Below are 18586 nucleotides of genomic sequence, written 5' to 3' on the forward strand. Positions count from 1 at the left end.
AGAAGCCCAAGAAAGACAAGCGAAAACGAAAAAAATAGGGGCACATCAATTAAAATTTGAAATTAAATAATTGGAAAATAAGAAATAAATAAAAAGAAACTTAAGCGAGTTCCTCACTGCCTTGGAGGCAGGCAGCAACTGATTCCCTTAGGAACAGAGCCCCCTTATATACGAAATATTTTCAAATTTCCACTCTCATGGCCTACTTATTCCTAGGAGTTAAGTAGAATGTAGAAACAATCAATAATTGAAATCTAATCGATGGCTTGAATCATAATCAAATAAAATCGGTAGGATTGTGGTTTTGTGCACGTCCTGATGTATTGAAATGGTTTATTAAAGGCAAAATGTAAAAATAACCGAGGAATCGATTTTGAAGGATGCAATTGGGGGCCCAAGCGCTACTAATCCTTGGCCGAGGACTGCTGTCCATGGTGATCCTGCTGCTGATTCTGAACCTGATTTTCCTGATCTTGCTGTTGCTCATGAGTCTCGGTATGATCGATGTCCTGTTTGGTGTCCTTGCTGTCCTTGGGCATGGCGAAGCGTTTGGTCCAGTGACGGGCGATTTTGTCGTGCTCCTTGCGATTGGTCTTGTACTGATCGGCAATGCACATGACGAGCGGATCGTCCGGATTGCACTCGCCCATCAGGACATAGATGGACAGAAGGACCTTGGCCACGTTCATGACTGGCGACCAGCGCTCGCCGAGCACATCCAGGCAGATGGCGCCGCGGCTGTCCACGTTGCAGTGATAGATACGGGTGGTGAACCGGATGCGGGGCGGCCGGAAGGGATAGGCCGCCGGGAAGCGAATGTCCAGCCGGAAGTGCCCGCCCTCGTAGACGGTGCCATTGGGTCCATTAACGCCAGCCGTCCAGCGGAACAGATCGTCGCGAAGCATGTCGGCGGAGCAGTTGGGCGGTGGGTGCTTCCGGATCTCTTGAAGCTCCCGCTTGACCCGCACTACACAGCCGTTAAGCGGTGCGGTGAGCATCGGCGATGAGGCAGACAACCCGGTGGTGTTGCCCAGCACGGGATGGGATACGGGGCATGCCATCACTGGCGGACGGTGACTGGTGCTGGGAACGGCCTCGTCCTCGGAGCTGGTGATGCTGCTGATCGACGGTACTTCTATAGGCATTTCTGACTCCTGATCCTCTTGGTCTTGGTCGTGTTCCTGTTCCGCATCGGCCTCCATTTCCGGTGGATCGCTGGACATCCTGCCTTTTATTTTATTCTCAGAGTTGCGTTCAGATTTTAAAAAATATACATAAAATAAAGTATATATATTTTCAGTTTGTGCGTTGAGAATTTGTATGTGGCTCCGTATTCGGTTCGGGTAATTTTGAGATTTTTGTGAAGGCCTTCACATGATTTCGAGTTGTCCAGGGCGCTTTGTTCGTTTCCGGGAAACAAGCAAGGCCTTTTGGAGCAAACTATGTATGTATGTCAGTCGATCGGTGATATTTAGACGAAAGGCAACTGAAAGTCAAACTAATTATCGATCCCCCCCTTTTTGAAATTATATTTTTAATAAAAGTAAACATTTTATTTATAATTTTAAAGCCAAGTGGCGGCCATTATGCTAATTTTTAAGAAATGGCGCCAGCAGTGCCAAAAGAGCAAAGTTATTACGTTTATCAACACTAATTCCAGTTATCTAGAGGGTAATCGACTATCAGTGATGCTCATTTGTCATCATTTTCTTTAAGATTTATCCCTTCTTCTTATAAAAATATATATATTTACAATTTTTTATACAGTTTAACCATTTTTGTTTAGAAGGTTTCCATTCGTCGGAAAAAGAGTTGGCAGCACTGACAAAGCAGTGTTAGAAACCGTAAATAGAGGAAGAGACTAATATTTATAATTCAAAATGGCTGCTAAAAAGCTTAATTCTCATGGTTCCACAAACAATAATAGAGTAAAAGCGCCAAAATTGAGTTATTCTATACTTAAATAACTTATCTGACATAAATGTGGTAAATAGTTGCCTGAAATAAAATATTTTGTTACTTAATCCTTAGAAGTCTGTGCTTTTTCTGTCACTTTGGGTTTCAGCTCTTTAACTGTGACTTTTTATAATTTTCAGTTATTCTTCAACCTTCGTCCTGTTCAGTCGCCCATCTAAGCAAAGCATAACTTAATATTATTTATTTAATTATTAAATAAGTTAATATTGAATTTAGTTAAAAATAAATCTAAAAGATGAACTGTGTGATGTGTCAGCGTACCATGATCCGGCCCTTCTCCCGGGAGACCACCCCGCAGCTCTGTGTCTGCGAGATGGAGCACTACCAGTGCCTCGAGTGTGACGAGCACATGGCCCGCCACTGCGGCTTCTGTGGCGAGATCACCCACCTACTCAGCGTCACACTGCGCCTGGAACTGGAGCTGGACGTTGGTGTGGCCACAACCAAGGCTCATCGATCCGCGAAGCCGGGCAACGACGGGAAGATGATCACGCTGTGGCAGAACGACAATCTGAGCGACTTCACGCGCTATTGCAGCCGCACCAACCTCTTGGAGAAGAAGCGCTCCCGGTCGGAGGTGTCTGCCCGGAAGAGTTCTCCGGTGAAGCCGCGACGTCGCAGCAATTCTTTGGACGGGGACAGGCCCCCTTTTCCTGAATCGCCGCTGTGGGAAAATGCATCATCGCAGGATTCTGAGGAGAATGCCGAAGTCGAGCTGGAGGAGCAGCAGAGCAGTGAGGGAACACTTAAGGCGGAGCAGCCAGTGGAAGAAAGTACGAGTGAAATCTCGAAGTTGGAGATTTCAGAGATGTCGGGGAAGTCAGAGAAGTCGGGGAGATCACAGAGATCCGAGAAGTCGAAGAAGTCAAAGAGGTCAAGAAAGTCCAAGAAGTCGGATAAGTCTGAGATGTCACAAAAGCAGGAATATCAAGAGGCGTTGGAGAATTTGGAGAAGCTAAAGACAAAGAAGTCTGAGAGTCAGGAGAAGCCGAAGACGCCAGAGCTGGAGGAGAAGCCTGAGAATCCGGTGGCTTCCACCCAAGCGAAGCAGGAGAACAAGCCTGTGCCCGTGGAAAGAAATGTTCTGGGTCCACGAAACAACTACTCTCTATCTCTTCTGGCCTCCGATCCCCCAAACACGGATCAGAATGCACTTTGCAACTTGATTTCAATGGTAAAGTAATCTGGAACTCTTGATTTGAGATTCTTAGTCCTACAAGTATCCTTTCAGGTACGCCGTGTGATCTACACAGGACGCAAGTGGAAGGATTGGCACTCATCGAGCGTGGGATGTCCCTCGGTCTTCTTCGACGAACTGATGAAGATCCGGATGAGTGTGGTGGCTGTCGATCTTCCGATCGCCATGGAGAATATCACGAGGACTATACGGCTGGCCAAATGCCCAGAGTTCAACTGCCCGACGTATCTCTGTGCGGAGGGGCTCAACGATCACCTGGTGGGCTGCCATCGGTTCTGGACCATCGATCGGATCCGTTTGGGGGAGCCGAAGAGCTTCTGCATGGATCTCCGGCTGACGCTGCGCAACGTGCCCAAGTGCCACGCCGTAATGCAGGTGGAGAACGTGGTCACGGGCTTTGGTTTCGGGGAGCAGAAGAACCTCCTCCCGATTATGGTGATGAGCATGCACATCAAACTGGGCGACATCACGGCCAACTCGAACTCTCAAGAGCAACTGACTGCGATCTGGGCCACCACTGTGGTCACTGATCTCCTGCCCCTGCGCATCACTCTCAGCATGTGGTCCTTGGAGGGCGACAGGCCCGAGTGCATCATCTCCTACACGGGACAGGGCTACGATTTGCGGAACACCCGACGCCCTCTGAAGCTTCTGAGGAGCGGGCGTGCCATTATCCTGACCGCCGATCAGGTGGAGGGGCTGACCCAGAACGGCATGGAGATGGTGGGCATCCAGATCTCCGTCAAGATGGACGTCTCTGTTATGGTTACTGAGGGAGGTACGCCCCTGGACACCGACACCCAGGATGGCAGCGAGGACGAAAGCGAGGTGGCTGGAAGCACGGTTTCTGAAAGGACTCTTGCTGAGAGCATTCAATGAAAACAGGGATATTGTATGTAATTATTATTTTAATTTATATTTTAAATATTTAATTATATAATATATGTTATACTGATGAAATACAACAAGGTTATGGGTACTAAACTGATAAGATTTGTGAAGTATTGTTAAGATCCTTTAAGTTTATCTTAAGGGAGTCTTTTGGGAAACCCATCTCCTTACCTAATTTTGGTTTCAAAAACATTCTCCATAATTTAAGAATATTGAAGGTCTAGAGCTCCTTAATAACACAAATCGAATTGGCTACTTTTTTTTTTAGGGATTTCATTCGCATATTTTTCCAGAGCTGTGGAAAATTAGGAAAGTGAGAAACAGGACAGGATGATGATGTGGCCAGGACGAAAGGGAATAAAGAAAAAAAATGCGAGAAGATCTGAGGAAAGCGACACTCAATTTGCGAAATGCAATAAATTGAATGAAAAGTGTGAAAATGAAGAGGAGTCATCAGCAACAGCGACAACACTAACGACCAAAAAGAGACAGAGAAATGCCGGATAGAGATAGGACGACGTCTAAGGGATAGAAAGAGATGGAGGAGCGCTAAGAAAGCCAGAAAATGTAAATGAAAATTCAAGAAAATTTAATAATAAAAACATCAGCATAAAGTGAAACGCATAAAATCCAATGAAATGTAAAAGGCGCCCGCTGGACTTCTTCCTGCTTCTTTATGTTGTGTCCTTGTTTTCTAACGCCATCTATCGGCCCATCTCTTTCTAGTCCTGCGAGTGTGCGGATGGATGTGTATGTGGAAAATAGCGTCGGGTAATCACATTTCTCTGGTATAGTGTCCTGCAGCCGGCAGGATATGCTCAATTGAACATGTTGATTGCTGACAGCACCGAGGTCCTGACCCATCGACTGAGTCCTGGCACCGTCGTCCTGCCGCACCACTGCAAATGAGGAGTCAATTGAAAATCAAGTTAGAGCTGGCTTTAATGGAATTAGTTCTACATGGCAGCGAGGCATCTGCGAGATGCAAAGCCAAGGATTCGTGCGAATACAGTTACGGAAGTTCCACTTCCACATCCACTCACTCACTCACCTGCCCGCCCGCCCACTTACCTGCCCACCTGCTACGGTAACTACATAAATATTCAGATATACCTACATATATTTACTTATAGCAGAGGTCATGGAAATAGCACAATAGATAGTCTATCTCTTAAAGAGTTTAGGATCCTAGTTAAAAGCCATAATAAAGGGTAGGTATTTGTATTTATACTTGGTTTATGCTTGCTTTAAAGTTTTTATCGATAAATATCGATAGTTATTAAAGATCTATTCACGAATTTAATCGATGTTATTTTTGAAACTTCGGGAAACATATGATTTTCAAATAGAATAAAATAGAATAAAATAAATCGATATATATTAAAAGTTTAAGTTCTGGAAAAAAGAATCCTTTCTTTTAATAATTTTTATCAATTCTATATTTCTTTAAAATTTAATATAAAATCATTTATTCTGAACCCCTAAATTCCCAACAATTTTCCCGCCATTGTAGCACCTGACACACCTGGAAAAACATTTAAATGGAGCTCGTTGAAAAGCGTGTAAATGAAATTAGAGGCACACCCGACACACTGCCACTATCGTTAGCTCTTTTTTTTTCACCTAAAAAACATCCATCCTGATACCCTGGAATTGGTGGGTGGGTATTCGTAGCCATTTACTTAGTCCGCATTTTAGGGTCTTCCAGTCGTATGCTCGTGAAATCCAATGGGCTTGTGTTTAGGGAAAATACTAAATAACAATGCCGTCTTTGAGTCCTCGGAGCGAAAAACTATAAAGCCAAAGAAATGGCTTCGAGGACTCGCCAGAAATGATTGAATGAGGGACTTGAATGGTTGAGGGAATTGGTGCATGAATCAATGAATGAGTGAGTGCACGAAGGGCAATGCCGTGAAGTCCTACACTGAGAGAAAATATAAAAATATTACAACATATATAAGAGCTTTTATCCTGCTTTTCTGTCAGTGCTGTCTGCAGAGTGGTTGTGGGCTGGTGGTTGCCTGCAGTGGAGTGGGTGGTTACGGTGCGACAGCTCATGGGTTATTGGACGCTTGTGGTGCCCGGTACTCGGTACCCGGTCCGGGCTCTCGGTCCGGGTCCTTTTGGGTCCTTTTTGGTCCTTCTCGTCAGCGCGCCCTGTATGGCTGCTGCCCCTTGTGTTGTGTTGTGTAACTGCCTTTGTAGCTTAATTGAATTTAAGTGCGTCGCACAATATGCAATATTGCAAAATGAATCATCACATGCAACCCCACGCAGTACCCCCCTTTTTCCGCAACTCCTCACCACACTTTCACAATTTTCCGTGTGAATTTTTGAGTTTTTGTGGCGCGATTTGTCGCTTTACTTGAAGGTTTCTGCTTTTCAGTTTTTCGTTAAATTTTCAGGATCTTGTTGCCCCATTTTACACCGAAAAAAAGCAGAGGACTTAATGTGTATAATTACTTGGGTGTCAAGTGAGGACTCGCCGAATGTGAACGAGTGCGGCTGAGTGAATGAATGCACTCATGCGACACTCACTCTTCCTTTTCGAGTGCCGGGGGTGCTCTCAACTTTAGAGCATCGTTAAATGTCGCTTTAAAAAGTTTCCGCCACCTCTTCTCCATTTCTCCACTTTCTCCCAGGCTCTACCACCTTCGCCCTACCATTTTTTCTGTTAACCTTTTTTCTCACCAACCAGTTACGGCACATAAACAAACACTGCCAAACAAACAACTCCGATGCAAGGCTCCACCTTTCCATGTCCTGCATGTCCTCCATGTCCTGCACCCCTCCCCCTTACACCACTGCAAATAAAAAGCACTGAGCGAAAATCGATGTGCATAAAAGAGTAGCCAACAAGTGTACAAAACAAAACAAGCCGAACGACTACGAAAAAAAGTTTTGAAAAAAAGCGAAATATAAACGGAGGACGAGCCAGAAGAAAACTTGGACCAGTCCAGTACACATTAGAGAGCAGGTCCTTTTCCCTTCAAAAAAAATAAAGGAAAGAAAACAAAAATTGCGAAAAAATGTCACAGGTTTTTCACACACAAATCGAAGACTAGGATACCCATTAAAACTATACATTTATGAAAGATATAGTTTTTAAGATGAAATTATACAAGATATTATAAGAGAGCTTTTCTTAAAAATAGTATAGAAGAAGTAGGAATATTTATCTATCATTAGTAAGTTTAGAATATAAGTTAAATAGTTTAGTTAAAAATATATAAAAATAACATTCCAAACAGGTCACAATAATTCTAAAACCATTTCAAATAAAAGAGTTATAGGAACTCTATCCAAAAAATAGCTTCTATATTCTGTAGCTTGCCTACAAAAATAAGAAAAAAATTACAGAAATAAGTAATCCCTTATATTTTTAAAAGAAAACAAAATCCCCTTTAATTTCCCACCATTTAAAGGGTATCAAAAATGCACGAGAGGAGGAACAATTTGTTGGGCCGCGTTTTGGCGACCAACGCAAACGCAAACACTTGGCACTTGGCACTTTTTGATGTTGTTAGTGGCCATGTCTGCTTTTCAGTCTGGTTCCGTGTTGGTCCTCTATACGTATGTATCCTGTCAGAGGGGACCAGAGGCCGGGGGATAGGAGCTGTTTCGGCCACTCCTGCAGGTGTCGCCGCGCAGACTTGCAAACTATGCACATGGCGGTAAATACTCCGCTCGCCACGTGGCCAAAACCGCGTTCCATTGCCGTTTCCGTTGGCCAACTACCAACTACAGCCATCTACCACCGAGCCCAGGATACTGGCAGGACAGAAAGTCCTGGCGGGCGCTTAAATTTACTGCCCTCAGGCATTTCATTTGGTGTCGCGGCTAAACGGGGGGGCGGCTGGAGTTCCATTGAAGGAGTCCTTTACCCCCACTTCCTGTTTTTTTCTGCACCCTCCTTCCTCACTCCCTGTTTAAAAAAAAAAGTAACAAAAATCACCAAAAAGAAATAGGAACCAAACACAAAACAGTCGCAGACCGATATGCTACAGATAGGTTTGAATTTTTTGGCAGGACGAAGCTATTTTTTTTTTTTTGCAACTCAGGTTTCAGTTTAGAGCCAAAAATAGTTACAAAATTCAAACTGTTGAAATATAATGATTAAAGATATCAATTTTTAAGATTTTTTATTATTTAGTTCAAACATTTGAAGGGTAATACCATAAAGATACTATTTATGGAAAAAATAATAAGAAAAACAAGCTTTTTAGATTTATTTCTAAGATTCCCAATAAAAAGAACCTGTTTAAAATATAATAAATAATTGAAAAAAGTAATTGGAACAAAGATTATATATTTCTTAAAATATTTCCACTCATAGTATACAAATTGAAAGCTATATAATACCCGGAATCAGGCCCTTTTGGCTATAAAGTACATTTATTCCTATTAAGAAATGCGTGCAATATTTCGTAGCATACTTTTCAGCTCCACTTATTCCCACTTCCCTTTGAAATAGTTTTCGTGTCCTGGAGTACCGTTTATTTTTTAAGAGGCCATCAAAAATAAATAAATAGTTATATTAATATATAGAGTAAGCTTGATTGGATTTCGATAGCCAGTTTCCAGCCAGCTGGAGCTTGCAATTGCAATCGGCAACGGGCAGAGTTATCCAATAAGTCGAGGCTAATAATAAATTGAATCAACTTTAATTCGATCAACCGCCACTCCCCTCTTCCTGAGAGCCACCCGCCATTTCACGCGGAAATCAAAGACGCTTCCTTATTTTTCTTTAGTTTAAATTGCAGGAAATTACTTTCCAGTGGGACTCGCTCGCTCCTCAAGACTTTTCATCTTTTTCGCCAGATATTAAACTCAAAGGTAAAGGCCCCTTCCCCTGCTACTGGGATGGAGTGGAGTGGAGGGGTGGTGGTTAGAGTTGGAAAAGTACTTTCCCGCCCCATACCCCCTGGCTCGCTGACCATGCGGATATTGAGAAGAGCAGCGAAATCTTAACTGCTACTTATCGAGTCGCGCTTTCATTTTGGCCCCGTTGCCACGGAAATTCATCAAAATCATATAAACTTGTTCCCTGTTTGCTCACGCCCAGGCCAGGTCCCCCTCTGTTATCCTATCCTTAAATCTCATCTCGAGGATTCGTCCTGCCTGGCTATGGCAGCATTGCGGTCTATCGTTTTGGCCAAAAACTTTCCGTCCACCATCTGCATGTTTTCTTACACGGTTTTCCACGATAATCGGCTTCTTCTTGTATTTGTTGTCCATATTGTTGTTGTTGTTGTTGGTGGGGGTGATGGGGATGCGGATGTGTTTGCGGATGCGGATGTGGAGGCGGATGCCAAGGAGGAGGCGAATTTTGTTGGCGGCTGGGCTGCCAGTGGCACTTGAGCAATATTTGATTTTCTTCTTTGATGCCATTAGTTTTTCTTTCATTCCTTCTTTTTTTTTATATTTTTGATACTCTAATTCAAGGGTATTTAAGATTTTGAAAGGGTTTTTTATTTAAAAATTAAAAAAATATTTAATAAGGTAATTATAATTAGTTTCTTGGTAAGTTTAATGAATAAAAATAAAAAAGATCTCTATAAAATAGGATTCATTCTTCTCTGGAATACAATAGTTGTCCTAAAAAATAAAGGATTAATTTAAAAAAAAAAAACATTTAAGTAATTTAATAAACCGACTATAATTTAAAATTTATTGTTAACTAGAAATATTTTAAAGCACATAATAAATTTAAAATGAATTTCCTCGCTTAAATATCAAAGTTAAAGTATAAAATTCATCGACGTTTCCTGTGTGACAGCAGCATGTTGCTTTCGTCCTTTGGTCCTGGGCCTCTGCCACCTGAATGCTGAGTCGTTGGAGTCCTGAATCGTTTGAATCTCTGAATCTGGGCCTCCACCTGGTCGCAGTCACAGTCCGTTTCCTGGCGCAAATCGCGCACTCCAAGATAAACTTTTGTAAATGAAATTGCAAAATATATTTCTTTTGCTGCATCCCTCCCCGCCATTTTCTCCATACTTTCGCCCTGAAATACCCCTTCGATCCACCCACATTCCACCCACTTTCCCCCCAGTAGTTTTCCCCCGCTCTCCAGTTGCTCTCCAGCGCTTTCCACTTGACAGCTGAAGCAGATAATGCGTTTTGCCACTGTTGCATTGGCTTCGAATGGAGGAAGGACTGGGAGAGAGGCGGGGGGAAAAGGTGAAAGCGGAAAGGAGTCGTCCTTTTGATGCTTAGAAACCGTTCGAGTAATCAAAGCTCGACTTGAAGGAGCCAAGGAGCCGCCAAAGCAATCAGCTGTCGGGCCCAGGGAGCACCTGGAATAACAGTTTCCATCGCTTCTCTCCAATGAGCATTTCTCTGTCTGTTAGTGTGTGTTTCTGGTTGCATGTGTGAGTTGGCAAAAACAATCACAGGACGATATCGATTAGTGATGGCGGCGTGTCACGAAATACATAGATTTTTAGCCATCGCTTATAGGAAAGTATGACTTTAAATTGAAATTAATCAATAAAATAATAATATAATTAAATATATTATTAAATATCATAGTTATTTAAATATTATCTAAACCTATACATACATAGTTTTAAAACTATGCCTACGTGGCGTATACGTAATGATTTAGAACATAAGCTAAGAATACACGGCGTATACGTGATATGTATAGAAAATCAACACTCTTTAACTTCTTTATAATTCAATCCCAATGTTATTTAAAAAAAACTAACTTTTAAAATATATTATCTTAATAAATACATAAATCCACAAAAACTTTTAAATTTCAGGAATAAAAACACCTTTGAGAACTTAAAGTCACTTAAGTCCTAAAACTATACACATTTCGCCAAAAATGTTGCACGTCTGTCAAATGTTTCTCATTTTTGTTGTACAAATACAAAAATATTTCACTCATAGCGTACAAAACACACACTCCCACACACACACTAGCACACTTCCACACACTCACACTGAAAGAAAAAGAGCAAGCACAATCTCAGTTGCATTTTAATTACCGAATCAAAAATCAGAGAAGCGGAAATACTTATGAATTTCTTATGAGCGTTCAGCTGAAGGAGACGACGTCTCAGTCGACGATAATATCAGAAAGATGGAAAAAGGAGCAGCGGCAGGAGGCAGTAAGGACCTCTGCAGCAGCTGCTTGTAATGCTAGCTGGAGTCCCCGATGTCCCTCTCCGTCTAGCACCCCTTCGGGAAAAAGCCACCTAACCATACCCATGACATTGCCATAGTTTTTGGCAATGGGGGGATTGTAAAGTTTTCCATTATTTATTGAAAGGGTAAATTTTCAAACTTTTAAAGAGTTTCTTGAATATAATATAAATAATATTGTAATTTTTAAGAGTTGTAATTAAAATATAAAAAACTATAACAGTTTTCGAAAGTCTTAAACCCACGCTCTTGAAAAAAACGAGCACAGCACCCACTAACTCACACATCCGCAGGCAGTCAGACAAATTGGTTTAACACACACAGATACACACTCATACACCCACACACACACACACACGTGGAGACATGTGTAGAGTAAAATGCAAGTGTGTGAGTGCATCTCTGCTACCAAATGTGAAAGATGTTTAATTCAAGTGCGGGCGTTTTGGGCCAGCTTACATATTTTGTATCTGTAACTGTATTTGTATCTGTATCTGTATCTGTATCTGTATCTGTGTCTGTGGCTGAGTGTAACTATGAATCCGTCTGAGGGTCGAGGCCACGCCTCCTGCCTCGTGACTCCCACCTGCCACCCCTCCTATGCCCCCATTGCGGCTGCTCTCTTTCGTTTTGCGGCTGTTGCGGTTGCACTTCACTAAAAAATGATATACTACTGACATCCCCGGACTCGAACTCGTTACTTATGTTACGTTTTTTCTTTTTTTTTTTTTTGTATTTTTTGGGGTGGGCACATCTGCGAGACATTCACACTTGTGGCCATTAGAGTGGAACTGATTCGGTGCCGTCGTCATTTTCATTTTGATTTTCATTTTGATCCACTCTCGAGTGGAGCTTGATGAGCCGTGGCTCGTTTCTTTGCTCCTCAATTACGATATCCTTGCTTGGTCCTTGTATCTTTGTATCCCAGTATCCTTTGGTCCTCCAAAGTGCAGTCCAATGCAATGAATTGCATTTCGATGAATGGCCAAGACTTGAAAATTGGAAAAAGGAAACCACACATTGTAACATCACATTCTTGGCTTAAAATTAAGAGCTGATATGCTGGAATTTATATATGTTTTTAAGGACGAAACGGACTGGGATATACTACAATTAACAGTATTAATTAACCAGGACAGTGCCAGTTAAGTGAATTACAAGTTTCAATGCATCGGCCAACCAGGCGTATACGTGATTTTCGGCATCAGTTTGTCAAATAAACTTAATTAGCATTAATTGTGTGCATTTGAATCCCCTGGCTGGGGAAACTGCAAAATAAAACTATGGCACTCCACGGCGTATACGTGATGTGACATAAATTATATTATTCATCCGGAAATCATAATTTTATTTCAGCATTAATAAGGCGAAAAACAGTAAACATTCTTTATGATTTTAATTCCATTTCAAGCAGTTCTTCCTGTGTACTATCACTCCTGAACATAAATTCGCTAGCAAATCCTTTAAGTCCTTTGCCACAAAACAGGCTCAGTGTATGTCTATTTTTGTAGTAACTTTTTTGGCAACATTCTCTCAGTTTGTTGGTAATTTGTCTGCTGCATCTACACACATCTGAGCTTCCCTATTACTTATTTATGAGGTAAACATCATTCGGATGCAGCCACGGCGGCTGCTTTATGAATATATAAATGCCACGCCCTCTTCGCGGCCACCCACAAGCCCCCTGATGGCCATTAGATTGGCTGGCTGGCCAAATGACCGTTGAAAATTTGATTGCTCTTGCATATATGCAGTGGCGGAGGTCAAAGGGCCTGTAATTGCAGGGGAGCAGATCATTAAAGGGTTCCGAGGCAGTATACTTTTTGAAAAAATTTGAAAAAATATTTTCCTTCAGGATTTTGATGCAGAATTACTGGAAATCGCTTCACAAATCGTTTAAGGTGTTCTGGCTGAGATATAGCTATGGGAAGGGGCCAAGTACGGAAATCCCGCATTTTGAAGGGGACCCCCCACAAAAATATCAAAAATTTTGGAAAAATATTTTGTGATCGACTCTTGATGCAGAATTGCTGGAAATCGATCCACAAATCGTTTGAGGTATTCCGTTTTAGAATCGGATGAGAATTGGCTGAGATATAGCTATGGGAAGGGGCCAAGTACGGAAACCCCCCATTTTGAAGGGGATCCCCTACAAAAATATGAAAAATTGCGAAAAAATATTTTCTTCCAGGATTTTGATGCAGAAATGCTGGAAATCGATCCACAAATCGTTTAAGGTATTCTGTTTAGGAATCGGGTGAGAATTGGCTGAGATATAGCTATGGCCATGGGCCAAGTACGGAAATCCCGCATTTTGAAGGGTATTCCCCACAAAAATATCAAAAATTTTGGAAAAATATTTTGTGATCAAATTTTGATGCAGAATTGCTGGAAATCGATCCACAAATCGTTTAAGGTATTCCGTTTAGGAATCGGATGAGAATTGGCTGAGATATAGCTATGGGAAGGGGCCAAGTACGGAAACCCCCCATTTTGAAGGGGATCCCCTACAAAAATATGAAAAATTGCGAAAAAATATTTTCTTCCAGGATTTTGATGGAGAATTGCTGGAAATCGATCCACAAATCGTTTGAGGTATTCCGTTTTAGAATCGGATGAGAATTGGCTGAGATATAGCTATGGGAAGGGGCCAAGTACGGAAATCCCGAATTTTTAAGGGGATCCCCCACAAAAATATGAAAAATGACGAAAAAATGTTTTCTTCTAGGATTTTGATGCAGAATTGCTGGAAATCGCTCCACAAATCGTTTAAGGTATTCCGTGTAGGAATCGGGTGAGAATTGGCTGAGATATAGCTATGGCAATGGGCCATGTACGGAAATTCAGCGTTTTGAAGGGAAATTCAGCTTTCCGACCGTAAAATTTCTCAAATATAGGCCAAATAGAGTCTGAAATTAATAATTTTTGACAAAGAACCTCCCTGACATGTCCTTCACGGAGTCAATTATTTTAAAAATACCTAAGCATTTAATTACCCTTTCAATGATATTTCTAATGCTCTAATTTCCGCTGTCAGATACAGTTTATTGAAAAAAAGTGCCCCAGATTCCTCAGACTAGTGACACTTTCGGCCATATCCTACTCCTTTTATAAACCCCAAACCCACACCGAAATTCCATTTGGTTGGTACGATTCCAATATTTGGATTTTATTGTGTTGGCCGGGATAATTGCTCTTCGGAAGCTTCCGCCAGGCAACTCGTCTCAAAAGCCGGAACGGATTTGGCCCTTGGCTCTTGGCCGATAGATAATAGAGGACGGGAGGGCTCCTCGGGTAGAGGAGGAGGGCCGGAGCAGAGGGGACTTGGCCATTGTTTGGCTGGCTGCTCATTTGGTTTCGGCTTATTGGAATGGCGAATTGGCAATTTGCTGCACTTGCCGCGCGTAACAACTGAATATTGAATATGAAGCGATTGCTTGGCGGCTTCCCCTGGCACGTCTATAAATATTTGATGCCGCCCAGATACACAGTTATACAGATACAGAGAACAGATATAGAGATCCACAGATACAGATATGGAGATACACACACACACACATCACCAGCAGCAACAGCAGCAGAAACAGACTGGAGAAAAATGTGTGTAATTGTGCACTACTCATATGCGATGCGAGTCGTAAAAGGGGGGGATTTCATAAAATGGGCAGCGCCTAAATTCAGAAATTCATTGCCTCCGCCAGGCTTTTTCCCACTGATTATGTAGCTGGCATTGCACTGAGAGAAAATGTAATGAAAAGCTATAAAAGATTTTGATAAGTGGAAGCTTGATAATGATACCTGGTACTCTTTGTATTCGCAGGTATTAGTACCTGGTATTAATAGCGATTTATTTTTGTATCAAATCTTAAAACCACTTCTAGTTCAAGACAACCTCTAGTTCAAGACAACTTTTTCTTTCAGTGTGCATGTTTTATTCAGCGGATCAGGCCGTGGGAGACGGTTATTGTATATCGCAATATTCTTATTTAGTTTCATTGTGTTTTCTTCGGTTATCCACCACAAGGGGCATAAATATTTGAGCACCTTTAGTGCCCTTGCACCCCCCCTTCCACACTCCCCTTTCCCCTTTCCCCTTTCGCCTTTTGCCCCTTAGCCATAGTCTCATACAGATTTTCCCCGAATTTCCCCAATTTCCCATTCACTTTGGCTTTGGCGTTGGCTCTTCTCGTCGGCCAAAAGGCAAATATTTGAAATTGAATCAATTGCGAGTGCGAAAGGAGATTAGAAATTGGTTTAGGCCAAATAAAATCTGCCAAGATGCCAACAGGAATTGGCCAAAAAAACTGAAATAGAAACTGAAACAGAAGCTAAAACTACAAAAAAAAAAATAAAAACCATTTATTTCGCCTGAATATGGACAGTAATTACTCCGCAATACTCGTTACAAATTAAATATTGACAATGTTTTGGTTTAATTAGAGTGGCCTGTTTTTGTCTAAATTCAATGGTGTGTGGTGTGAATTAATTTTTGGTAATTATTTACCTCAATTACAGCCAAATTGTGAACTCAAATGAAATGAAAAATTTATGAAAATATTTTGTATGGAAAATACATAAAATTAATGAAAGAAATGGTGGTCAGTTTCTTAGCAGGTGTCTAGTATTAAATAATAATATTAATAGTATTAATTAATTATTAAAATTATTTTGAACAAAAAAAAATATATATTAAAATTTTTACAAATATATGTATTATATTTTGTATTATACAAATATCTAATAATTTTAATTTATTGGCTTTTGTGGGTTTATTTTCCACATTTTTTTGACGTAAGTCTTTTATTTATTCAATTTTTGTTTTATTTGTTTGTTTGCCTTTTTGGTAAATATTATAAATTAATGTATGTATTAGTAACTAAAAAAGTGAAACATATGTATGTACATATCTAAAGTATCTAAGAAATAGACTTGTAAGAATTGTATTAAAAATTCCAGATTAAAACCAGATATTTAATATGAATGTAATATGCAACCTAGCCAAGTTTTCAAGTCCTTTGTGGAGAATCTAATATCCCAAACGAGGTTTCTGGGATGATGGCAAACGGTTGCCACAGGATCATTAAATCCTGGGCATGTGTAAGGTTACCGGGGAGGGATGTGGGTTTTTTTTTTTGGCGAAGGGAAAGGTTGGGTGAAATGCGTTTGCCATAAATGAGTCGGTCGGGCTCATAAAATGCAATGCTGGAATAAAAACAAATTCACGCGGGTGCGACAAACCAAATGACAAGCACATTAAGCACACAGTTTACCTATCCGCACACAGATACAAAAAAGGACACACACACAGGCAGATACACACACTCATACAAGAAGAAAACACGTCTGTATTCGTAACTTTTGCAATGATTTCGCCATTAGATTTTATTTGCACTTTCGTTGACATTTTGCGCAGCCCAAAACAACACAAAAACAAACAACCCAAAACAGGGGGTGGTGTATTTAAGGGGATGGCATGAGCGACAGGATAACAGAATAGGGGGATGACTCGGAGGGGGGAGGCTAACGTTTTAAAGCGGCTACAAAATCTCCAAAGCACACTTGAGTTAAATCCAAGGAATATGCTACTACGACCTGAGACAGGTGCGCCGTGGCATTTGGCTGGGGTGAAGACGGGGGACAGTGCTGCAGTGGAAACTGTAGAAGCTGTGCCATTACCACAGACAGACAGACAGACAAAAGGACGGACGGAAGGACAACCAGATGGAGAGACATCCAGCAACCACATATGACACTTGTTAACCCAGCAACAACAAGCGGCTTCGCTCGGCTAAAGGATGCCAAGGACTCAAGTGCCAGCACTGAAAAAAATACTCCATACTAATAAAATACTAATAAAATGACCAGCACTAGAAAATAGTGTTTAACAATAAAGCTTTCAAATATATGATATATTTGAAAAGCTAATTTAAAAGTTATGACATTTTTAATTTGATTTTTCAAACAACCAGCTAATTTAGAATTTTTAAACCTTTTATTTGTAAGTTTTAACAATGTAATAAAAAGGTAAAAAAATAGAAACTAGTGCTGGAAAAGCATCAAGTAAGCAGGTCCAATTAAAAACCTAGTGGGCCCAGAGCACTTTATTTTCAATTTCCAAAATCCAGCAGTACCCTTTTTTCTCAGAAATTCGTTATAAAAAGGGCAGTCCTAGTGGGAAATAATCAGTTAGTCCTCAGACCTTAAAGTGAAGGGTTCTATCTCAAAAGCCTTATTTTCTTATTTTATTTTATTCTAATTTTAATTAATATTTATCGTTGGAACATAAGTCGACAATATACTGCCTCTACCGTTTCTGATTTTCTCATATTTATATTACTTTTTTTTTAATTTTCATGAGGTCCTTCTTAAAGAAATTTATTTAATTGCTTGAAGACCAAAAACCATTTGCAGTGGGATTTCGTTGTCAGCTGAAGCAGATACAAATTAATGTACCACCGCCTCGTTTCCTATTTTTTTATTTTATTAATTATGATGAGGTACTGATATTTTAATTTTATTATTTTTTCAAACTGGGTCTCTTCTTCGAAAATATTCATGTTCGGTTATGGCCCTTTTTTGGTAAATTCTTGATAAATATGAGGTACTTATACTGGCGTTTCATTTAAATACATTGGGGTATTATTTAAAAAATTTTAAAGGTTGCTTTGTGGCCAGGAGAAATTATGAGGTGCTTATTTGTTTATTTTATTTTTAAAAATATATATAAATATTTTTTTGTACAAAATATCCAAGATTGTGCGAAGTGTAGTTGGAGTTTCGATGTCGAGGTCCTGTGAACGGGCAGCCAAGGGAGTAGAGAACATTACACATGGACTCGGCTAGTTCAAGACAATTCTCGTCAGGATTTTGGACAAACATGGGCCATGAAAGAGACGGCAGTGTATGAGAGAGAGAGATAGGAGGACACGCACACTAATAAAAACAAACGAAACGATAGGACATTCGGAATCCTCATTGCAACGAAAGTGATTTTAATAATAAATGAATTTTTTTTCTGCTCTCTCCTATCTCCGGGGGCGGTAGGGGGCTGAAGAGGCGTGGTCATGATGCGGCCTTAACCTCAGATATCCTGGCAGCAAAACGAATTTCAGGACTCTTTGGGGACAGGCACAGCTCTAGGAAACTGCCGAATCAGCCAAAGACACTAAAATCACCAATAAGTTGGTCGAAATGGTTGCAAGATACCGAAAAACTCAAAAGCCGATGGTCCCGGCCACAAAATCTTGATTATGAATTTTCGAGAGCCATTTTCGGGTCTAATTTCTGGTCTCGGCCATCTGTCAATTGTTGGCCACATTACTCATTCGCCTAGATGGTCGCTGTTCATCCAATTACCTCGAAAGTTTC

General features: G+C 40.9%; 2 protein-coding genes across 2 annotated transcripts; one reads left to right on the top strand and one right to left on the bottom strand.

Annotated features, from left to right (window-relative positions):
* Positions 1–296: 296 nt before the first annotated feature.
* Positions 297–1478, bottom strand: LOC6502152 (ubiquitin-conjugating enzyme E2 D2). The gene has a single exon (XM_001966079.4). It carries the CDS (start codon positions 1221–1223, stop codon positions 405–407), a length of 819 nt encoding a protein of 272 aa, XP_001966115.1. The 5' UTR covers positions 1224–1478; the 3' UTR covers positions 297–404.
* Positions 1479–2090: 612 nt separating this feature from the next.
* LOC6502263 lies at positions 2091–4644 on the top strand. Its single transcript, XM_001966080.4, has 3 exons — positions 2091–3151; positions 3209–4067; positions 4335–4644. Exons 1-2 carry the CDS (start codon positions 2213–2215, stop codon positions 4052–4054), a joined length of 1785 nt encoding a protein of 594 aa, XP_001966116.1. The 5' UTR covers positions 2091–2212; the 3' UTR covers positions 4055–4067; positions 4335–4644.
* The last annotated feature ends 13942 nt before the right edge of the window (positions 4645–18586 follow it).

The sequence above is a fragment of the Drosophila ananassae genome, chromosome XL (genome assembly GCF_017639315.1).
Source record: "Drosophila ananassae strain 14024-0371.13 chromosome XL, ASM1763931v2, whole genome shotgun sequence".
Classification (NCBI taxonomy): domain Eukaryota; kingdom Metazoa; phylum Arthropoda; class Insecta; order Diptera; family Drosophilidae; genus Drosophila; species Drosophila ananassae.